Raw genomic sequence first — 25,685 nt, 5'->3', positions numbered from 1 at the left:
AATGAGTGTTTATCCACTTGGATTCAATCCTGGTCTAACTCACATCCGTGTTTTAAAACCTAGCATGCTGTACATTACACTGTACAAGCAGGTAACATACCAGCTTTCATATAAGTCATATTTTATGTGCTGTTCACAACATGGTTATTATCTATTTTCTTTTTACCTCTTGAAAGTTATTTGAATAGTGAAATTTGTTCCTTGTCGTTTTCTAAAATTGAAGTATAGATTGAGTTTACAGCTTCTGATTGGATGACAAGTGTAAAAAACCCTAATATTTATTACTTAAGCTAATATTGCATTTGCCAAATTGTTTGCAACTGCAATCACAAATGTAAAAAAATGTACCTGTTGTTTACTTGCAATGTAATATTTTCATTTTGGCCCCCATGTGGCTGGCAGTGTTTACATTACTGACTTAACATTCTAGAAGATTTTCTGAGTTCACTTAAGTGGGAAATGAGAGACTTGATAATTTTTCCAGATCTTTAACACTGGTCCTGGCACATATAATAAAACTGTTTAATGACTAAACACACTTCTATGCTTTTTTGTGAGGAAAAAAAAGAAGAAAGTGACATTGAGGTCATTATAGATGGGTTTTTTCTTTGTGTGTGTGTGTGTGTGTGTGTGTGTGTTCACCCACCATTGAATTTTAGTAATTTCTGTATTTAATATGCTGCTGGTATTTTGGATAGATCTCTGACTTGATACATGTGGACTGCCCAATATAGCTGCTACTCACTCACTTGGAATACATTTTGCAGCACTCTGTCTAAAAGTAAAGATCACTGTCCCCTTAATTCCATTTTACATACTTCCTCTTGTTAATGTCTTATGGTTCAACTTCCTGGCGCAACCCATCTACATCTACATCTACACGAATACTCTGCAAACCACATTTAATGCCTGGCAGAGGGTTCATCGAACCACCTTCACAATTCTCTATTATTCCAATCTTGTACAGCACGCAGAAAGAACTAACACCTATATCTTTCCGTACGAGCTCTGATTTCCCTTATTTTATCATGGTGATCATTTCTCCCTATGTAGGTCGGTGTCAACAAAACATTTTGCATTTGGAGGAGAAAGTTGGTGATTGGAATTTCATGAGAAGATTCCGTCACAACAAAAAACACTTTTCTTTTAATGTTGTCCATCGCAGATCCTGTATCATTTCTGTGCCACTCTCTCCCATATTTCCCAATAATACAAAACGTGCTGCCCTTCTTTGAACTTTTTCAATGTACTCCGTCAGTCCTATCTGGTAAGGATCCCACATCACGCAGCAGTATTCTAAAAGTGGACAGACAAGCGTAGTGTAGGCAGTCTCCTTAGTAGATCTGTTACATTTTCTTAGTGTCCTGCCAATAAAATGAAGTCTTTGGTTAGCCTTCCCCATAACGTTTTCTAAGTGCTCCTTCCAATTTAAGTTGTTGATAATTGTAATACCTAGGTATTTAGTTGGCTTTATGGCTTTTAGATTAGACTGATTTGTCATGTAACTGAAGTTTAGCAAATTCCTTTTAGCAGTCATGTGGATGACCTCACACTTTTTGTTATTTAGGGTCAACTGACAATTTTTGAAACATTGAGATATCTTTTCTAAATCGTTTTGCAATTTGTTTTGATCTTCTCATGACTTTATTAGCTGATAAACGACAGTATCATCTGCAAACAACCTAAGACGGCTGCTCAGATTCTCTCCCAAATCGTTTATGTACATAAGGGACAGTGAAGGGCCTATAACACTACCTTGGGGAATGCCAGAAATCACTTCTGTTTTACTCGATGACTTTCCAGCAATTACTATGAACTGTGACCTCTCTGACAGGAAATCACAAATCCAGTCACATAACTAAGACGATATTCCATAAGCATGTGATTTCACTACATTCCACTTGTGTGGTACAGTGTCAAAAGCCTTCCGGAAATCCAAAAATATGGAATCGATCTGAAATCCCTCAACTCAGCACTTCATGTGAATAAAGATCTAGTTGTGTTTCACAGGAATGATGTTTTCTAAACCCATGTTGACTGTGTGTCAATAGACCTTTCTCTTTGAGGTAATTCATAATGTTTGAACACAATATGTGCTCCAAAATCCTGCTGCATACCGACGTTAATGATATGGGCCTGTAATTTAGTGGGTTATTCCTACTGCCTTTCTTGAATATTGGTGTGACCGGTGCTACTTTCCAGTCTTTGCTTACAGCTCTCCCGTCAAGCAAATGGTTGTATATGATTGTTAAGTATGGAGCTAATGCATCAGAATACTCCAAAAGGAACCTAGTTGGTATACAGTCTGGACCAGAAGACTTTCTTTTATTAAGTGATTTAAGCTGTTTCACTACTCCAAGGATATTTACTTCTATGTTACTCATGTTGGCAGCTGTTCTCAAGTCAAATTCTGGAATATTTACTTTGTCTTCTTTTGTGAATGCATTTAAGCAGTCTTTGTTTAATAACTCTGCTTTGGCAGTACTGTCTTTGATAGTATCTCCATTGCATTCATGCAGAGAAGGCATTGATTGTTTCTTGCCGCTAACATACTTCACATATGAACAGAATCTCTTTGGATTTTCTGCCAGGTTTTGAGACAAAGTTTCATTGTGGAAACAGTTATAAGCATCTTGCATTGAAGTCTGTGCTAAATTTTGAGATTCTGTAAAAGAAAATACTGGTCTCACGAAAGTGAGCAGTGGGAACAATACATGATTCAACCCAGAGCCATTTTTTTGATGTCTCTTCAAGGACATAGGTATTCTAACTGTAATTTCACAATGTATGTACTCACAAATAAAATTAATCATACATAATACCTCACAATTTTGGAACAATATTAATTCCCATCGCTAAAACGCTAGAAAAAATGATTTAATTACTCATTATGAAAGCTATGGATATCTGAGAAACAATCTGAGTACAGTCACAAAATCTTTAATTATTTGCCCACCAACTGTCAGTGTCTCAGAAAGGAGTTCAGCATGCAGCCAAAAAAGATGTGATCATTTGTCTAATAGCACAAAGACAGGCAGAAAAGAGATTTTGAATCACATTTCAAATGGTTTCTTTTGGACAACTCCTTCTATCCCGTGGATAGCTATTTAATTAAGAATATGTGTTATAGTTGAAAAATATGTTTACTTTTCCATGAAATTTGAGTTTCACTTGTAAAATGAGTAGTGACTAAGACTAATACAGTCATGTTGATTTAACGTAAACCAGTGTGCTATTTAGTACTCTGTAAGTGGTCAGCATGCAGTCATACAGGCGAACAAATCATGTATACATTGCATGTAAACTGAGTTGTTTCATATGACATGGATAGAAATGCAGATGGTTTATGGTATGTACACACATAAAATAAAGTTTTGCTTCACTCCGGATCCCAGAACTCCTGATGATAGATGTTGACTGTGGATATTGCTGTGGATATTGTATCACAGACACAGTCCCTTTGAATCTTCAGAGATGTCACTAAACCCACCCAAAGATGTAAACAACCATGCATGAGCTGAACCTATTAGAACGAGGGGGTCCGACTGCTGATCAGTTCGTCATTCCACCAGGAAGTAGGTGCACGGCTCGTGTTATCTGTAGTTCAACCATGCCTAGATGGTCAATACTGCAGTTTGATTGTGTCCAAATTGTTACTTTGTGCCAGGAAGGGCTCTCAACAAGGAAAGTGTCCAGGCATCTCAGAGTGAACCAAAGCGATGTTGTACAGACATGGAGGAGATACAGAGAGACAGCAACTGTCAATGACATGCCTTGCTCAGGCTGCCCAAGGGGTACTACTGCAGTGGATGCCGCTACCTACAGATTATGGCATGGAAGAACGCTGACAGCAATGCCACTATGTTGAATAATGCTTTTTGTGCAGCCACAGGATCTCATGTTATAACACAAACTGAGTGCAATGGGCTGCATGATGCGCTACTTCACTCCTGATGTCCATCTTTGCAACCACAACACTATGCAGCATGATACAGATGAGTCCAACAGCATGCTGAATGGACTGCTCAGGATTGGTATCACATTCTCTTCACCAATGAGTGTCAAATATGCGTTCCACCAGACAATCGTCGGAGACGTGGTTTGGGGCAATCCAGTCAGGCTGAATGCCTTAGACACACTGTCCAGTGGGTGCAGCAAGGTGGAGGTTCCCTGCTATTTTGGGGTGCATGATGTTGGGCCGACGCATGCCTCTGGTGGTCATGGAAGGCGCCGTAACAGCTGTATGATACATGAATGCTGTCCTCCGACCAATAGTGCAACCATATCAGCAGCATATGGGTGAGGCACTTGTCTTCATGGACAACAATTCGCACCCCCATCATGCACATCTTGTGAATGACTTCCTTCAGGATAATGACATCACTCAACTAGAGTGGCCAGCATGTTCTCCAGACATGTACCCTGTCGAACATGCCGGGGATAGATTGAAAAGGGCTGTTTATTGATGACGTGGTGCACCAACCGCTCTGAGGCATCTACGCTGAATCACCATTGAAGAGTGGGACAATCTGGACCTACAGTGCCTTGATGAACTTGTGGATAGTATGCCATGAAGAATACTGGCGTGCATCAATGCAAGAGGCATACTACTGGGTATTAGAGGAACCGGTGTGTACAGCAGTCTGGACCACCACCTCTGAAGGTCTCGCAGTATGGTGGTACAACATGCAATGTGTGGTTTTCATGAGCAATAAAAATGGCAGAAATAATATTTATGTTGATCTCTATTCCAATTTTCTGTACAGGTTCCAGAACTCTCGGAACCAAGGTGATGCAAAACTTTTTTTAATGTATGTATAACAAACTAATTAATTGCCAATTTACCAGACAACAGCAAAAATTATATCCTTTTTTTCGATACTGGAAATACATTTTTCCCTTAAAAATTCTAATATTCACAAACCATCAATAAATAATCCAATAACTTTAGAATAAAATAGATACATGTCATATACAGTAATTTGATGTTTTACATAACAGTCTCTTTAATCAAGAAAAAAACAAGTATTTGTTATAAATGATAATTTCAACTTTTACACGACTGATTCAAATTAGTATCATTTGTTTGAATCTGTCCTCTGCGCAGTGTGCGATTTGCAGGGGGGGAGGGGGGGGATAACCCCCCTCTGCATCAGACCATCCCCTCCTCTGGTTCTGGTTTATGCATCCCAACCTGGGATGTTTATTTCACAAGCACTAGAGTAAAACTTAACATATAATTTAAATTTCTGGAGCCGAACACTGAAAGTTTTTAATAAGTCTTACTATTAATACTATTAATATGTTTCAGTTTTCTATCATCAGAATAAGTACAACTTTTCACAAATGAGCCTCTACTTTTTGAATTCCCCTCGTATATCTGTACCCTTTTGTAGATGATTTTGTAAATAAGCTTTACCTATAATGTACTTTTAAAGATATAATAAGGGATGGCTTTTCTGATAGTGCATACGCGTCAATAGTGTGTTTCGGCATTAACATCTATTTATAAATAGCTGTTTAACCATGTGTAACGCCACGGTCCAAGCTAGTAACATATTTAATTCTACTAAGCTCCTAAGACATCCCCCCCCACTGGTAAAAGCACAAATCGCACCCTGCCTCTGTGTCACCAAATCACCATTGCATAAAAACTTTCAGAAGCATCATTGTAAGTTCTGACGTCTTGAGTATCTGCAGCAGTCCAGACAATTACATCATTTCAGCCTACAGGTGTGCTGCAGTAAATAACTATTTTCATGCTACCCCCTCCTCTGTCCACACTGCCCTGCCCCCCTTCCCACACATACATACACAAAAATAAATATCCATTTGACTTAAATATGAGTATGGTTGGCTTGTTGGCCAGAAAACTATGTAGGTAGTATGTGGATTTATTTTTGTTGTGGATCATTTTTTGTAAATATTTGAGTTAAAATGATTTGTTCATCAAAATTTGTCTCATTGCCATAACATCATTAATGAAGGTAAATTACGCTGATTTTGGAATTTTTATGTCACTGTTCATAGAACTAAATTCTTGTTGCATGGTTGCCAATATACTACCATTTCATGATATGGGTAAAGGCCATTTTGGTTCCTCCTTCACCATACTGACATTAATGAAGTGCTTGGTTGACCTCCAGTATTAGCAATGAGTAGGGCCTATAGATCTCGGGATCACTTCTATATGTGTGCTAAAATCTCATTCTCTAATGGGTTCTTACATTTTTTGGGGGTGATCAATATGTTCACAGAATGGCACATAAAATGTTTAATTGATACAAATAATACCCAATCTATGGTTTTGTAACAAGCACTTTAGAACAATTTTGTTTACCTGTTTGCGTACCATCTGACTTGCAAATTCATCAGTTAATGAAGTGAAACAAAACATGACTTATGTTAGTAAAATTTTCTGGGACACGCAAATGGATAAAGCTGTACTGTGTTAAGTTAATTGTAATCAGTGGCAATGAAATGCAAGCACATGTCCATAATTAGTGGCAATGTAGTGCAAGTACACATCAATCAAAAAATGAATTGCTGCTATTTCACTCTGAGAATACTGTCTTCCAATTCATTGTATCGCCAACAAAATGATGGAGCTTGTTTAAAAAAGACAAGCCACCTCAAAATGACCACACTGCTACTACTTCATACTGATGAAAGGCCTACAAAAGAAACACTGACCATTTGCTATCTGCTGCAGACATTAGTAACTAGTTTAATAAGGGAAATTCACCTCAAAATGACCACACTGGTACTACCTCATACTGATGAAAGGCCTACAACAGAAACAGTGACCAATTGCTATCTGCTGCAAACATTAGTAAATTTTGTTTGAGTTTCTGCACTAAGCATTTTCTATCAACTGCTGTTAGTGGTAGAGTTTTCTAAAGCCGTTGGTGAAACTGTGATTAACAATGTTAGCCCCTAGTAGAAACTGAATGAATTTCAGTGTACAAAATAAAAAATTGTTTTGTGCTGTACTGCACAAAGCAAAAGTATACAACATTGCACTATACTACTGCTATTAATTCTTCTTCTTCTTCTACTACTACTACTAGTACTACTACTACTGCTAATAATAATAATTATAAGTATAATAATAACAATTATAATAATAGTCTAATTTCATGGAAAATTGGAAAATGTGAAATTCTCTAACTCACTTATCTTTCTTCCATACTTTTAACATACTGTCTGTTGATTGTATAACCGTGTCATAAAAGCACACAAAACTATTATTGGGTGGCAAGAGATGTATAATAAAATTAAGAAAAATGACATTTTAAGATGATTGTCCTGTGTTTTAGCCTGAAATTACTTGAAACAAAACACAAGGTGAATATATAAAAGTAGTCAGATACTGAGTATTATCATCTTGATAATATACTGAACCATGTCAGTATCAGTTGAGATTATATTTCAAAATATTTTATTTAGAGAAACTTTTCCAAATATACACCCCCCCCGCCCCAAAATATCTCTCTCTCTCTCTCTCTCTCTCTTACACACACACACACACACACATTTTATTTATTCCCTTTTGCCTCTTGAATTCAATGAAAATGTTTAAAAAAAATTTTTTCTGTAATTTTCAGATTGGAGAGGAGTGCCTAGCATGTAGGGAAGATGTAGCTCTATTTGACATGTCATACCTGGGTAAGCTTTATCTGAGTGGTCCTGATGCCCAACTGGCTGCTGATTGGTTATTTTCTGCTGATACCAGAAAGGAAGTAGGCCAGTCAGTGTTCACCTGTCTCCTTAATCCTCAGGGTGGCGTGGAGGCTGATGTCACTGTTAGTGCCATTGAAACAGGAACTGGAGGTCAAGCAGACCCTATTTTGAAGGTGAGATCTATAGATGTAGAAGAGGGAACAAACACTCTTCATTTTCCCTTATTTTGAACTTTACCCTTACATGTTTCTTCTGTGCAGTTGTGGTAGATATTCTTTTATAATATATTCTATTATTTTAATTAGTAGGAGATGTACTGCAGATTCTTTCAGTTAAGGAAAATAAATTGCACACTACATTGTCTTAATATGTTGATGTAGTAATATGACTTCTGTGTGGGACTGATTCTTAAAATCACAATTCAAAGGAATTTAAATAGAGTTCTGTAAACTGTATAAGGAATTTACTCTTAAAGGAGATGGAGCATAAACCTCCATACTTATCTCATCTAAATACGAGGGTGTGCTGAAAAGTAATGTCCTCAAATTTTTAAAGTGAAATCTCTTATTTAAAACAAAATAAACATTATTAACATTCTACATCTTTATCCTTCATGTGTACATATTTGCAGCCACTAGAGGGCTCAGAAATGCAGCAAGTAACAAGGCACTGTGTAGAATAAGTATGTAAGTGCATGAGAAACACCATGCTATAATTGAGTTTCAAATTAGAACATTTTATCCACATGTAGAGCACCCTCTTCTTCAGCATGACAATGCCAGGCCACACACAAGAAGTGCAACATCTATAACAATCTGATGGCTTGGGTTCCCCATCATCAATCATCCTCTATACTGCCCTGACTTGGCCCCATCTGATTTTCATATGTTTCCAAAACATCTCTGAGGACTTCACTTTGATAGTGATGAAGCGGTGGAAGCAGAGGTGAGGTTATGACTCTATCAACAAAGGCAAACTTTCTAAAGTGACAGTCTCTCTCTGGTCTCTCATTGGGAGAAATGTGTTCATCACCATGGTGGCTACAATGAGAAATAAATATGTAGACATAAATAATAAACAGGTAGAATGTTTATAATGTTTGTTTTATTAAAAAGCTTCAAGAGTTTTCACATAAAATTCAGAGGCATTACTTTTCAGCACACTCTCATAACATTTGCATAAAGCTTAACCTGACTTCTTTTGTGAAGTACTGTCAGTAGCTGTGCATTTGTTTTTGAAGCGTTTGAGAAGCAGATGTTCCACACATAATGACAATGATAGTTCATTTGCTGCTGCTTTTGAGTACTGACAAAATCTACATGTGCAATAACAATCCTGTCTATAGGAAATAAAAGTAAGGAAACAAAATAAACATAAAGCATGTAAAAAGTTATCAAATATAGAATATTACATAATGAGAAGAAATATTGTACCTCACAAACACATTGTGGTGATTCAGATAATAGTGTTATAGAAATGTTATCCAAATTTTGGGGTTGTTGGAAGGAAATGGGGAACAGTATTACTATCTTGTATTGATAGATGGACAGACAGTGCTGCATTTATTTATTTGGTCCATGTGATCTGACAGTAGACAGTGTGCTACAGATCTCAGACAAAATATATTAATATTTACACTGGGTAGGTTATGGTTTACAATAAATAACAACAGGTTTAAATAAGATTTTCTGTGCTGAATGGTTCATGTGCTGCACTTAAACATTAACCAGACAGTCACTGTTATAGGAATTCATTTACAAGGGAATATCAGATAGTAATACACAGTAAATTTACTACCTTTCTACATAGTCACCAATGTTCTCAACACATATCTCCCATTGTGATACCAATTTCAATGTGACCTGTTTGTAGAAGTCCATGTGGTTGGAGTAGAGCCGTCTGCAGACTGCTGATTTCATTTCTGCACTTATCACAAAGCATTGGGTGACCAGGAATTTCTTCATTAGCCCAAACAGATGAAAGCAAGATGTTGTAAAGTTCAGATTGTATGGTGTATGCTGGAGCACCTCCCACCTAAATTTCTCATGAACAAGAGCAGCAATATGGGGATGAGCATTGTCATGAAGAAGTTTGACACTGTCAAGCATTAATGTTGTAGCATTTGTCATGAAGCGCAGGATGAAACGTAACCAAAGTTTTCATGCAAGCTGTGACATTCATAGTGGTCCTGTGTTCAGCAAAGTCTACCAATAACACACTGTGAATATCCCAGAACACTGTCACAAGCACTATTGTAGAAGACTGAGTCAATTTGAAGTTTTTTTGTACTAGGGAACCAGCATGTTTCCACTCCATAGAGGCCTGCTTGGTTTTGAGCATGCAGTGGTATGCCCACAATTCATAACCAGTGATGATACACTTTCAGAAAATCACGCCCTTCTATGGTGTAACATGTCAAACAATCCAAGCTTGTCATCATTCATAGGCTCTTGTAGTTTCTGTCAGGTTCTTAGTCTCTCAGCGAGCATAACTTTTCAGAATTTTACCATGTCATGAACAGTATCATACACCAGACTATAGGAAATGTTGAACTGCTGCAATAAGGTTTGCAGTTGCACATGCTGATCATTCAAAATTGCTGCCTCAATGGCTCTGTAATTCACTAGGTTTGCAGCTGTTATCAGCCACCTGGAGCATGGCAAACACTAACATTCACATGGCCTTCTTAGAAGAATGCACACCATTTGGAGACACTGCTATAGTCTGTACAGTTATTCCCACACATGTCACACCTGGTCCTGTGAATTTCATTTGGTTCATGCCATTTGGCTCACAAACATCAAACCACACTTTGCTGCTCTTCACAAGTTGGCATCAGTAACATTCATGCCATGTTTGTTTCATATGTCATGCTTCTCTTGCTAGAGCTGCACATGAAAACTAAATACCATATGTAGTGGAAACTATATAATCATGAAATTTCAATATTCTAGTTGCAGTACCAGAGGAGAAAAAAGATTGTTCATTACTTTCTGATTCTCCCTAATATATAGAAAATATTGAGCCAGAAAGGTCATTGCCATACACTGGCACACATACTGTACCTCTTTTCAATGTTATTCTCCATTCCACATGATAAGTTTGTTTGAATTAATTCTGGAATAGTGAATGAGATGCAAAATATACTTCAGAAAATTTTCATGATGGTGTAACATTTTTTATGCTAAGTTCTGCCTCCACATTCATATCAGAACAAAACAGTTTTTAACAAACTTTCTGAAGCCACAAGACAAGAGACTTACTAACTGTAATTATTACAAGTGTTTAACATATTTTATTAACATCAGTACATCTGTGATGCTTATGAACTAATACTTGCAGCTGATAAATCTAAGACATTTATAGTTTCAGATATTGAAAGAAACATACTGTACAAAGCTGAGCAAAATTATAAATTTTTCAGGGTAGAGGGTTCTACATTATTAGTGGAGGAGTCTCAGCATACCATACATGGGCTCACATGAATTCAATTATCAGCCTGAAGAATTTCAAGGTAGCTCTCACTGATCATACAGATAAAATGGGAGTACTTTCTGTACAAGGACCAAACAGGTATTGTAATAAACAACCTGATGAAAACATAACTTGTTGATTTTTAAAGCAGTAGTGATACAGATCGGCTCATACCCTACCCTGTGATTGTCCAGATAAGCTAGTCCTCTAACTCCAATGTCAACATGACATTCAACACTAACCTTTCTTCTCTCTTTTTCCACATCTCATATGGCTTTCACTGATCCAAAATAACAGATACATATTTTCCGAGTTCTATCATATGTGGTTCATATCACAGCTCCCCATTTCCATATCATGTACGTTCTGTAATGAAAATCATTTCTCCACATATGCCACTACCTTTGAGTGCTATATCAATTACTAGAGATATGAAAATTTTGCATTTGTGATAAATGTGAATATACACTCCTGGAAATTGAAATAAGAACACCGTGAATTCATTGTCCCAGGAAGGGGAAACTTTATTGACACATTCCTGGGGTCAGATACATCACATGATCACACTGACAGAACCACAGGCACATAGACACAGGCAACAGAGCATGCACAATGTCAGCACTAGTACAGTGTATATCCACCTTTCGCAGCAATGCAGGCTGCTATTCTCCCATGGAGACGATCGTAGAGATGCTGGATGTAGTCCTGTGGAACGGCTTGCCATGCCATTTCCACCTGGCGCCTCAGTTGGACCAGCGTTCGTGCTGGACGTGCAGGCCGCGTGAGACGACGCTTCATCCAGTCCCAAACATGCTCAATGGGGAACAGATCCGGAGATCTTGCAGGCCAGGGTAGTTGACTTACACCTTCTAAAGCACATTGGGTGGCACGGGATACATGCGGACGTGCATTGTCCTGTTGGAACAGCAAGTTCCCTTGCCGGTCTAGGAATGGTAGAACGATGGGTTCGATGACGGTTTGGATGTACCGTGCACTATTCAGTGTCCCCTCGACGATCACCAGTGGTGTACGGCCAGTGTAAGAGATCGCTCCCCACACCATGATGCCAGGTGTTGGCCCTGTGTGCCTCGGTCGTATGCAGTCCTGATTGTGGCGCTCACCTGCACGGCGCCAAACACGCATACGACCATCATTGGCACCAAGGCAGAAGCGACTCTCATCGCTGATGACGACACGTCTCCATTCGTCCCTCCATTCACGCCTGTCACGACACCACTGGAGGCGGGCTGCACGATGTTGGGGCGTGAGCGGAAGACGGCCTAACGGTGTGCGGGACCATAGCCCAGCTTCATGGAGACGGTTGCAAATGGTCCTCGCCGATACCCCAGGAGCAACAGTGTCCCTAATTTGCTGGGAAGTGGCGGTGCGGTCCCCTACGGCACTGCGTAGGATCCTACGGTCTTGGCGTGCATCCGTGCATCGCTGCGGTCCGGTCCCAGGTCGACGGGCACGTGCACCTTCCGCCGACCACTGGCGACAACATCGATGTACTGTGGAGACCTCACGCCCCACGTGTTGAGCAATTCGGCGGTACGTCCACCTGGCCTCCCGCATGCCCACTATATGCCCTCGCTCAAAGTCCATCAACTGCACATACGGTTCACGTCCACACTGTCGCGGCATGCTACCAGTGTTAAAGACTGCGATGGAGCTCCATATGCCACGGCAAACTGGCTGACACTGACGGCGGCGGTGCACAAATGCTGCGCAGCTAGCGCCATTCGATGGCCAACACCGCGGTTCCTGGTGTGTCTGCTGTGCCGTGCGTGTGATCATTGCTTGTACAGCCCTCTCGCAGTGTCCGGAGCAAGTATGGTGGGTCTGACACACCGGTGTCAATGTGTTCTTTTTTCCATTTCCAGGAGTGTAGATGCGATTGAAGCCTCAAAATGTGAACATGCAAAATTTCTATTTCATAACTGTTACTGGTATTGCACAACATCTGGCAGAGCCTAATTTGGAAAGAGAATGTGTATAAGAATGCATCTGCAAGATACATAGTGTGTCAAAGCATGAATGCAATGACATATCAGTGTGCATGTAAGCTATGCTCTGGTGCTATATCAACCATGGATGACTGAATGGTCTCTCTCACATACAGGCCATGTACTGCAACGTAGGACTCAGCTGTGGGAGCTAGGATCATAGAACAAAGAAATGCATATGTTTGTCTGCTACCTAAAGTTGTTATCATCAAAAGAAGAAAACAAGAATTTAAAAAAAATGTTGAAGTTATTGCAAAAGCAAACAACCATTCACAAAGCTCCTATTGTGTAGAATAGAAATATTTTCGCTCACCAATTTTTACTTCTTCATTTATTTATTTCTGTATTCATTTTTTCTGATCAGTTTCATGTTCAGGTATATTTATGGGGCACCCTTTTAAATTTATACACCCAATCATTTTTTTAAAAAAATATATGCCAATTTCACCAATAATAGAAGTTATTTTCACCCAAAATAGAGTTTAGCCATTATTAAGGCTATTAGTTTCAACAAAGTGGCTGTTGAGGTACTCACTACCAGTTTGAGCTAGAGAGTGAATGAAAATTTAAGTTATCAAATTTTGTGTTCATTCTGTAACAGTTGCTTTTCAGAGTTATACTGATCAGCCAGAACACTGTGCCCACTGACCTGCTATCAATATAAACCCATCCAGGGATAGTAGCATCTCCTGGGGAGGAATAACTGCTAGTCAGATACAAGCACAGTGCATGTAGTATCAGTGAGTGTGCTGTCCATGTGTAGAATGGGGAAGATGTGCAATCTATCTGAGTTAGACTGAGGGCATATTGTGATGGCCCAGAGGCTTGGCATGAGCATTTCAAAAACTGCATGACTTGTTGGGTGTCGAAGGAGTGCTGTGGTGAGTGTCTTCAAAATGTGGTGAAACCAAGGTGATAACATGTCCAGACATTCTGGGGTTGGGCAGCCACCCCTCATTACGTATGTCAGATGTTGTAGGCTGGGCAGACTGGTGTAAACAGGACAGGCAGTGAACTGTGGTGGAACTGACATCAGACTTTAATGCTGGACGTAGTACAAGTGTGTCGGAGCACACAGTGCACTGAACACTCCTGACAATGGGCCTCCACAGCCGACAACCCATGCGTGTGCCAATGTTAACGCCAAGACATTGGCAACTACAACTGAAATGGGCACATGAACATCAGCCTGAATGTTGGTGCAGTGACAGGGCATTGCATGGTTTGATGACCCATGATACCTTATTCATCATGCCAATGGGATAGCATGAATCTGTTGTCTTCCAGGGGAACAGTTCCTTGACATCTCTACTGCGGGATGGAGACATGCTGGTGGTGGCCCCATTATGGTCTGGAAAACATTCATTTGGGCATCCATGGGCCAGTGGAGATGGTGAAAGGCACCATGATGGCCAAGGAGTATCGTACACTGGTTTCAGACCACATGCACCCCTTCATAATGATCATGTTTCGCAACAGCAGTGGCATTTTTCAACAAGATAATGCACCATTTCACAAGTTTAGAAATATGATGCAGTGGTTTGAGGAACACAGTGGTGAGTTCCAATTAATGTGGCTGCCCCCCTACCTGCCAGATGTGAATCCAACAATCAGATCTATGATGTGATTGAATGTGGTGTCAGAGCTCATAGCTACCCTCCTCAAAACTTATGGGAATTAGGTGACGTGTGTGTGCAGATGTGGTGCCAACTCCCTCCAGCTACCTAACAAGGCCTCACTGCATCCAAGCCATGATACATTGCTGCTGTTGTCTGTACTAGAGGTGGACATACAACCTATTGGGTAGAGGGTTATAACGTTCTGCCCAATCAGGGGAAAAAGAGGAAAATGGTGATGGTAGATTCCAGAATTGGATATATGGGTTCATTAAGGTTTATTTCTCAAGAATCATAATTATATGTATTTATAATTTCAAACTGCAAATATGAGACAGTTCAAGAATCCTGTGATTAATTTTTTTCCTTAACTTGTCTGTGATTTTATGTGTTCCTAATTTCCTGTCCAAAATTTATAGACAACTTTTAAGCATGTTTGCACTGTGATACAGATATTCTTTACATATAACAGTGAAATGCTGAATCACACAAATTTATATCTATGTTTACATTCTTGAGCAACTGAAGTAGAGACACAAGCCTAGTTGTATGACTACCTCCTTCAGCCCTGATGATGGTGGCAACATGTCATAGCATGGACTCCAGACATTGGAAACATTGGAAACCTTCTTCATCCATGACTGTACAACAACCTCTTACAACTCACGGATGTTGTTTGGAACAGAGTTTATTACATTTTCATATCACTCACTGGTATCCTACATGTGCTCAATAAGACTGGGGCCTGTACAATTTCATAAAGAGGTGTTCGAGTGGTCAACATAATCCCTGCTCACACCATTAGCAATCCTCCTCAATATTGGTCACATCCCACAATGTTTGGGTCTCAGAATCATATTCCCCCTTCCCTTCAGATGAGAATCCATTGAGAATCACTCTCCAGATGAAATCAGGATGCATTTGTGACAAGAACATTGAGCCACTATTCGACTGTCCAGGTGGCATGTTGACGACACCACTGTAGACATTCCCTTCTGTGAAGATGTGTGAGAGGCACACATACAGCAGGTCTCTGACAATAAAGGCCACTCTGATGAAGCTTTCTCTACACCATTTGCCTCAATACAGTACATCCAGCGGATGCTGTGAGGTCAGACACCAGCTGCTGCACAGTACTAAGGTGGTACTGTCGCGCCCTTATAGTCAAATAATGGTCTTTACTTTCTGATGTCACATGTGATCAGCCCTGCCCTGGTCTTTGGGATAAAGTTTCAGTGTCTATAAACTGTTGCCACATCCGAGGAACAACAGGGCGATTCACGTTAAGCTATTGGGCCACATGAGTTTGCGACTGTCCTGCTTCCATTCTTCCTATGGCCCTCCTCTGCAGAGAGACTAGTAGGCATCTTCTCTGTGCCATAATTCACCATCTGTGACTGTGTACACAGTGACTGGGACTACCCGGCAAACACTAGTCCATTTGGTAGGTGCCCTGACGTCATTGTTGGCATGGTTTTCCATTGACTGAAATGCCCTATTCTGCACAGAACACCATTGTACAGACATATGTTGACAATTTGTATGATTATGTTGTGACTTAGGCACAGGACAGGGAAACAGCACGCTTCAATGTTGGAGATCTTGTACACATACTTGCATGAGCTCCATCCCTCTCTCTCTCTCTCTCTCTCTCTCTCTCTCCCCCCCCCCCCCCCCCCCTCTGTCTCTCCCTCTTTCTCTCTCTCTCTCTCTCTCTCTCTCTCTCTCTCTCTCTCTCTCTCTCTCTCTCTCTCACACACACACACACACACACACACACACACACAAACATTCAGACTGTTTCAGATCCAGATTCTTTATTTGCCTATGACCGTGCGCACTACAATAAGCTTTCTCAGTCAAAGCAAGTTACAGTTGCAATCGAAGTATTTAAATTAATGTTCCCATTACATCTACAAATTAAGTATCTTATATACAGCTATAATCTCAAATATTAATACTGATATTTTGGACATTATAGAAATCTTTTATATTGAAACATGGATTTTTGTTAGGCTGTCATATTATTTTACTGAAATTTTTTAAATGGCAAGGATCGAGCAGTGAGAGAAAACTTGTTAAAAATTTTGAGACTGTTCACTTTATGGGGGTTTCCTTTTATTGCTAGCCTTTGCCTTCATGTGACAATGATTGCCTTATTTCTATTGTCATTTTTGTAAATTTTTTCCCTTATAACACATTATTTACACAAATGTTAGTATCATAAGCCTAGTAGGAAGAGGGTGATAGTGCTATATAGGACCAGTCTTGGATGTTATATGAACAATTTTTTTTCTTTTAAAATGTTACTGATATGAGTAGGATCTCATCACATGAGTAGGCCATATGAGATATGTGTCTGAAACAGCATCATATACAGTATGTCATATGGAGGTAATTATTATTCACTCTATCTATCAGTTTCCAATTGAGTTTGGTATCAATATAGATTGCTAAAAGTTTGACACTTTTATTTTCTATATTCTTAGACAGTCCCAACATAACCTTTTGGGTTTTGTCTGGTTTATGGACAAGTTTATTGGCTGCAAACCAATTTAATGCAGAGTCTACAGTTTTTTGTATACTGTTATCAAGAGTTGGGATGTCATGATGTGAAGTAACTAAGTCATATCATCATTATTCATGTGACACTATCTTATTTTAGAAAGCTGTTCAAGTCTGATCAACTATGGTGGTATTTTTACCTGAACAAAATCCATAACAAGTGTTGCAAAGCAGGTCATGCCTTATTCAAATATTTTTGAGAGTATTGTCACAACAGAAACTTGTCAGTAGATCTGGGGGAGTTGTTTATCACCTTTTTTTGAATAATGGGACAACTTTTGAGATTTTGTGTGAACCAGAAAAACACCATACTCTAAACATTTATTAAAAATAAAACCTAGTGTTTTACTTACCAAGTGAACTGTTCTTTTAACAAGATACTTAGATATCCAGTTGCAGTCAATACTTTTGGAATTAAATAATTTGGAAACAGTTTTACAGATCTCATTGAGCACAATTTTATCTCAATGAAGTAAAAGCCCTTCAGACAGTTGAGGACCAAGCAGACCCCTTACAGAGGTGTTTGTGGATTTAATATTGTCTCCAAGTTCTCTGGTTTATGTGAAAAGTAGTCATTCAGTTCTTCTGGATCAAGCTGAGTTTCATATACCTGGCTGAAAGAACTATCTTGTCTAACAACTTCCCATGCTGCCTACACTCAGTGCCATACTGAGGTAATCCTGCACCCCTGGTAGGACTCCCAAGGCTGCACAGCCCTCCCCCTCCCCTTCCTCCAGAAAAAACTAACTTCCTACAGTTTTTTCTACATGGGTTTAGGAAATTTTGTAATTTGTAAAGTAGGTTTAATAAATATGAAGCATTCTTGAAAAACATTACTTAAATGAGCTATGTGGATGAAATGATAAAGATAGCTGTAACCTAGGTGCAACCACAATAAAGGTATATCTGTGAAGAGGGCAGACTAACCCATGGTTCCTGAAGAAGGGCAGCACCCTTTTCGATATTGGCAGGTGCAACAGTCTGCATGATTGACTGATCTGGTCTTGTAACATCAGCCAATATGACCTTGCTGGGCTGGTACTAAATATGGCTGGAAACTGTGACTTTTTTCTACTGAGGGCATACTGGTGCACTGCATGGTTAAATCATAGTTGCACCCTCTCAGGTAAAGTATTATAGAGGCAAAGTAGTCCCACATTTGGATCTCTGGATGAGATCTACTCAGGAGGAAGTCCTCATCAGGAAACACAAAACTGGCATTCTGTGGGTCAGTGTGTGGAATGTTAGATCTCTTAATCAAGTGGGTAGGTTAAAGAATTTAAAAAGTGAAGTGGGCAGGTTGAAGTCAGATATGGTGGGAGTTAATTAAATTCAGTAGTGGGAAAAATATGACTTTTGGTCAGGTCATCACAAGGTTATCAACACAAAAGCAGATAGGAGTAATAAAGGACTGGGTCTAGTAATGAATAAGAAAACAGAAATGTGAGTAAGCTACTATGAACGACTTTTGGTCAGGTCATCACAAGGTTATCAACACAAAAGCAGATAGGAGTAATAAAGGACTGGGTCTAGTAATGAATAAGAAAACAGAAATGTGAGTAAGCTACTATGAACAGCATAATGAATGGATTTTCTTAGCCAAGACAGAAACAAAGGCAACAGCCACCACAGGAGTACAAGTTTACATGCCTATCACCTCTGTAGATGATGAATAAATCGGCAGATTGTATGATGAGATAAAGAAAATTATTCACAAAAGTTGAAGGAGATGAAAATTTAGTTGTGGTGGGTAACTGGAATTTGTAATAGGAGTAGGAAGAGATGGAAAAAATAGTGGGAGAATATGGCATGGAGCAAAGGAATGAACAAAGAAGCCATCTAGTAGAATTTTTCACAGGGCCTTATTGAGTTGTAGTCAATACTTGGTTTGATATTCATGAAAGAAGTTTGTATGTGTGGAAGAGATCTAGGGACACTGGAAGGTTTCAGACTGATTATATAATGGTAAGACAGATGTTTCAAAATGATATTTTATACTGTCATACATTTCCAGAGGAAGATTTGCTCTCTGACCACAATCTATTGGCTTTGAACTGCAGACTAAAACTGAATAAACTGCAAAAAGGTAGAAAATTAAGGTAATGAGACCTGGATAAAAACTTTAGAAGCCAGAGGTTTCAGAGAGTTTCCGAGGGAGCATTAGGCAACATTTGATTGAAACAGGGGAAATAAATATAATAGGAAATGAATGGGTGGCTTTGACATATGAAATAGTGGAGGGAGCAGAGTATCACATATGTAAAAAGACAATACTTAGTAATAGTCCTTGGTTAAGTAAGGGCATATTGAACTGAACTGGTCAGCAGAAGAATGTGCTAACCCAAAAGAGCATAATTTGCATTAGTGCTTGCTGTATGTTTGTCTAAATTTAAAGAAGAAATCATAAATACAATAACAAAAAACAATTGGTACAGCAGACACAACATTTTCTGGCAGTACATATGGATCTGCTTCCTACTAGAATGTGTTGAATTTAACAACACAACAGATAACTTGACTGGATTAACTGTTACTAAACAGTAGGTTAGCATTTTCTTCTGCCAGATCTTTCAATTTAGAAAAGGAGAGATATAAAAATGTATCTAATGAAATAGGTAGGGACTGACCTTCAGGAAGCACAGTTTGAGTGCTGGACATATGTAGCAACATGCAAGGCAATTCTCGCCATACAACATAACTGAGATTCCTAGAAGATAGGTTGAAGAAAGTCCAACCTATTGTAGATTTAGATGTGGACTGCAGGCTTTGAAATTTTAAAGGCAGCAGGGACCAAAAGATAATTTGCAACTTATACAAAAAGCAGACTGCGTGTATAAAATTCAAAGGAAGTAAAGGGAAGCAGTGGTTGAGAAGGGAGTGAGAGAGCGTGGTAGGCTATACCAATCTGTACATTGAGCAAGCTGCTTAGGAAAGCAAAGAGATATTCTGAATAAGAATTAAAGTTCAGGAAGAAGACATAAGAATTTTGCAGTTTGCTGATGATGTAATTCTGTAAGGACCTGAAAGAGCAGTTGAACAGATTTGATACTATCTTGAAAAGAGATTATGAGATGAACATCAATAAAAGTTAAACAATGTTAATGGAAGGTAGTCAAAGTAAATCAGGTGATGCTAAGAGAATTCGATTATGAAAGAAGACACTAAAAGTAGTATATGAGTTTTGTTATTTGGGCTGCAAAATAACCAAGATGACTGAAGCATGGAAGAAATAGAATACAAGCTGGTGGTAACAGCATGAAAAAGTTTTCTGAAAAAGGGGAAATCTTTGACATGGAACATTAACCTAAGGGCTAGGAAGTCTTTTCTGAAGGTATTAGTCTGGAGTGTAACCTCAAATGGAAATGAAATGTGCACAAAAGATAGTTCAAACAAGAAGACGACAAAAGCTGTAGAGGAACTGTAGATGGAGACCAACAAGAGAATGCACCAGAATGTACAGAAACAGCTCTGCTTGAACCTGAGGAATTAAATCAATACTTGTTAAACTCAGTTAAAGAAATAAGCAACAGTATTAAAGCAACAAATCCATCTGCGATGGACCTTGTTGGAATACCACTGCCTGTTAACCTGGTTTTTCAATGGAGGGCTGTCACACCTGCTGTTGTTATAAAAGCTGTATCCAAAATTTCAGGTTCTAAAGGTATGGACTGTTATTGGTTATCAAATAACATAATTAAAAAGACAATACACTCAGTTGCCAAACCATTAGCTTTTACTTTTAATAAATGTGTTGGAATTTTTTCCAGATGCACTTAAGGTATCAAAAGTTGTCCCAGTTTTTAAAAAAGGGGACAAAAATCTTCCCCAAAGCTACAGACCAGTCTCTATTGTTCCAATATTCTCAAAGATATTTGAGGCACTGATACACACACAAATAAGCAGCTTCTTTGAAAAACACAATATCCTATGAAGCAATCAGTTTGGTTTTCGCAAAGGGAAAAACACAACAGGGGCCATCTTGGAAATCACTGAGCAAACCTTAACAGCTTATGGAAACAATAACATGGTATCACTGGTATTATGTGACCTAAGCAAACGTTTTGATTGCACTCCTGGTGGCACGCTACTGGGGAAACTAGAGCTTTATGGGGTGAGAGGGAGCACTTTAGCTGTGATAAATTCTCATTTAAGTAACCAAAAACAATTCGTTTCAGTCAGAAGTGCAAATTCTTTCATAATGGAAATCAGCACAGGTGTACCACATGGGTCTATCCTTGGACCCTTCTTCTTCATTGTAGCTATTAATGATTTACCTAAAAACATAGCCCACCCAGTTGTGTGTTATGCTGATGATACAACACTACTTACCACACATCAGAACATTTCAGATCTGAATAAACTAACAAAAGAAACACTTGATAAGGCCCTGGACTAGTTTGCAGCCAACAAGCTCCTTTGCAATCCTGATAAAGCCCAACAACTTTTAATGGGAACATCAAATGAAGTAGGCAATAAGTTGGTAAAACTCTTAGGTATTCACATTGACTCTAAACTCTATTGGGAGGAACATGTCAATCACGTATGTGAAAAAATATCTCGGGTGGCATACCTTATCTTGAAACTAAGGTAAGTTGTGAGCTTAGAGTACCTTAGGGTGACATACTTTGGGCTATTCCAGTCACATATTTCATATGGTCTGATTATATGGGGCACTCCCCACACGTCAAGAACATCTTGAAATTACAAAAAATGTCTTACGCATAATATGTAAAAGAGGTCATAGGGAGCACTGTCGTCCTCTTTTTTCCAGACTCAGAATACTCACAATTATAAATTTATCCATCTATGTGTCTTTACTCCATATTGAAAAAATATTTCAGAATTAATTGCCAGAGGGGAAATACATGAACACAACACCAGGGCTAAGGGTAATTTAGACATACCGTGCCACAGATTAGCAAGAACAGGAAATTCCCACAAAGTTAACCCACTCAAAATGTTCAATAAACTGCCAATTCATGTTCAGTCTACGGATATAATTTTTTTTTTAAATTAAGTGTATAGCTGGCTGTCAGATCATTCTATGACATTAAAGAATTCTTTGAGATGCCTGAGGAGGATATTAGCATTTAAAAGTTGTCTGTAGTTAAACATGTTATTGTGTGCTGTGGTTAATCGTGTATAATTACGTAGTGTATACAATAAACAATACAATAGTATATTATATTAGATTGTAGTATAGCTTATTGCATTAACTTTTAGAAGCTATCCTGGTGTAATTTGGTACACTGCCATGCTTGAAATGTTTTCTATAATGTACTGACACTTCTTTGTTTTATTATTCTGTATGTACTAGTACATCCTGTATGACAAAGCCAATATCATTGTAAAATGATCAGTGGTGAATAAAATTCTTGATTTTTGATCCTTGATACTACAGTAGGCAGGTTCAAGTGGGGGTAGATTTCAGTAGCTAGGCAGGGGTGAAGAAGCTTGGACAGGATGGACTAGCATGGAGACCTGCATCAAATCAGTCTTTGAACTAAAGGCTACAATAACAACAACATGTTTCTTGCTGAGTGCCAAACAGAAAAGGATGAGCCAGCCTCTCTGCAGCTACAAAAACCTCCAACCCGAGCCAAAAGCTTTGTAACATTTGCCTCATCACATACAGTTCAGCACTGAAAACTGTAAAAATGATCAGAAAGTTGATACCTGGAGACATGATCAGGGAATACTACTGAGTAGCTAAGGGTATCCACATGTCCCGAGCCATCTGTATACACACCAGTAAAACTCTGGAGCTTATCTGAAAAGAACGATTATTCTGCCCCTGTCAATAAACGAAGCGAATTTTTACTCCAATCTTGGGCGTAAAACATCAATATCTGCCACACCCTTTTCAAAATGAAAATATTTTGTATGAATACCAAAAGACCTTCCTGCTCACCATTGGATGTTGAAAGTCAACAAAAGGTGAGCAAACAATGGAGTGATATACAAATGAGAGGGTATAAGAATACATCTCGTTACATTTCTTACACCATGAGGAGTTGTTGCCTGATGTGAAGTGGCAGCTTACCAGCCCCAGCACAGAAACAAGAAACTGGGCTGGTCCTAAATGCCCCAGTGCCCAGCCTAATTCCCTTGTGGTGGATTGCACTTCATATTTTCAAATATGAATTCCTGGCTGTTTTATACACCACACATCTAGTCAAGATGGACTTGAACAAGAGTTTGATAAAATTGGAAGAAACAATTTGTCTACTCTTAAAGTTTGGTGATAAATAAATTTTAAAATTTACAGGGCTCTGAGTCACCTTGTCTTCAAATCTTTCAGGTGAGGCAGAAAAGTAAGGTTTGAATAAAAAGTGAAGCCCAGAAATTTCACTGATTCTTAAAAATTTAAAATTGCTTCCCTCATATAAATTCAGGCAAATTAAAAACAGAATATAGACTGTTAACAAGGACATATACAGATTTCACAGGGAAAATCAGTTTTTTCTGCCCATTCATCCAGCCTACTATGGTACCTCATCGAAGAGGAGCATTGATCTTTCCACCAGGAACATATTGCTTAGAATGGATGCTTCAGTAGCATGGTGGATCATTTTTGTTATATGATCCACACATTCCTGGACACTGACATGACATTCAAACAGGAGTTGACTGTATAGCTTTAGTTCATCTGACTAAACACTCATCACTGAAGGTTGCTTTCAGGCATTGCCACACCTGTCAGTTGAAACATGGTTGCTAGAATGCTTGTCATTGAGCACAACGAAATGTTTAGTGTATGTAAGGTTCAAATGGCTCTGAGCACTATGGGACTGAGCACATTGGACTGCTCAGGTCATCAGTCCCCTAGAACTTAGAACTACTTAAACTTAACTAACCTAAGAACATAACACACATACATGCCTGAGGCAGGATTCGGACCTGCGATTGTAGCGGTCATGCGGTTCCAGACTGTAGCACCTAGAACTGCTTGGCAACTCTGGCTGGCTGTATTCAAGGCACAATGTGTGTATTAAAATCACCATATAGGAAAAGTGGGTCGGGGAGATGTGTAAAAAGTAGTTGAGAGCTCTCCGATTGACCATTTGATATGGGGGAGGGGGCAGGGGGGGGGGGGGGGGCAGCTGGAGAGAACATATAGAGTTACAGTGTTGCTCATATACAGTGGCAGCAACTATTAGTTGGTGTTGGTAAGGGGAAGAGTGGAGGAGTGGTATGTATCATCTTTAAATATGGCCACTCCACCTTTAGCTCTCTCTGCACTGTGGAGGCTACATCCACTAAGCACAGATCTGCTGGAAACCTTAAAACCTGTACCTTGTACACATAATCACAATGGTCTTCCTTGTACTAAATGTTCTGGTTCCCTTACGTAAGTCCTGAACACAATGATTTTCCATTGTGATATGGAAATCTTCTTATCAGTGAGGTTTTTCTTTCCCCTGTCTCTCTGCCAGTGTGGGGATCCTGTGGTGGTATGAGGTTTAGTTGAAGATCTAGATGGTTGGTTTAGGCAGACGTCAAAGTCCATTTTCTCAAGAGTGGAATCATTAGAGCTACAAGATAGAATTAGATCTTCATGGCATGGCAGTGTACGTCATGCTTTCTTCTGTATTTGATATTTCAGTCTTAGTTTTTCTGACGATGGAGACTGTGAAAGAAGTTTCATGTCCCTGACAATACTTACCTGTTCACTTGAGTCTACCTGTTGAGATGCTGAAAGCTTGCAGGTGTATGTACTTGTGTTTTTTGCCTATGTTTGTGAAGATGCATTGGACTTCTTCATTGGTTTTTTGAGAGCTGAAGTAAACAAAGTAACAAAAGTAAGTGGTTTGCATAGCTACATGGATCTGTCATTCTTCACCATACATGAAGCACTTTGTTGTTTTTAGCCCCTGTATCTTCCTTTCTTCAAGGTACACGGTGTAATCTCTACTCCAGATGTGGTGGTCCCCAGGGCAATTACTACACCTTAGAGAAGACAAACAAATGACTCCATTGTGGGCAGCCTTACCAGATTTTCCACAAATGGCTTCTCCTTTACATACTAGACTGTATGTCCAAACTGATATAATTTAAAACAGTGCATTGATTTGCATATATAATGCCCCACTGTTAAACAAATGTATCATGTCCTGATGTGCTCTGGGATTTTATAATAAATTTCAGGATAAAGGCATCAGTTTTTATTATTTTGCCCTCTACTAGTTTCATCATACTTTCTTGTGTCACACTTCTCAGTTGAAACTTGCTGGCAGATGAAAATTGTGTGCCATACCGGTAACCAAACCTGGGGCTTCTGCCTCTTGTGGGCAAGTACTTGACCAGATCGGCCATCCAAGCATGACACATGACCCACCCT

At 39.1% G+C, this 25,685-nt stretch overlaps 1 protein-coding gene across 2 annotated transcripts in view; it reads left to right on the top strand.

Moving 5' to 3' along the window:
* The window catches only part of LOC126248308 (sarcosine dehydrogenase, mitochondrial), a 245,949-nt gene that overhangs the window by 165,152 nt on the left and 55,112 nt on the right, over nt 1-25,685 (top strand). For both annotated transcript variants that reach the window (XM_049949180.1, XM_049949179.1), the window contains exons 12-13: nt 7,608-7,856; nt 11,108-11,256. In XM_049949180.1, coding sequence (XP_049805137.1) covers nt 7,608-7,856; nt 11,108-11,256 — 398 coding nt within the window. The remainder of the gene's footprint in view (nt 1-7,607; nt 7,857-11,107; nt 11,257-25,685) is intronic.

Source organism: Schistocerca nitens, chromosome 3 (genome assembly GCF_023898315.1).
Source record: "Schistocerca nitens isolate TAMUIC-IGC-003100 chromosome 3, iqSchNite1.1, whole genome shotgun sequence".
Classification (NCBI taxonomy): Eukaryota; Metazoa; Arthropoda; class Insecta; order Orthoptera; family Acrididae; genus Schistocerca; species Schistocerca nitens.
This window is presented reverse-complemented; position numbering and strand designations above follow the sequence as displayed.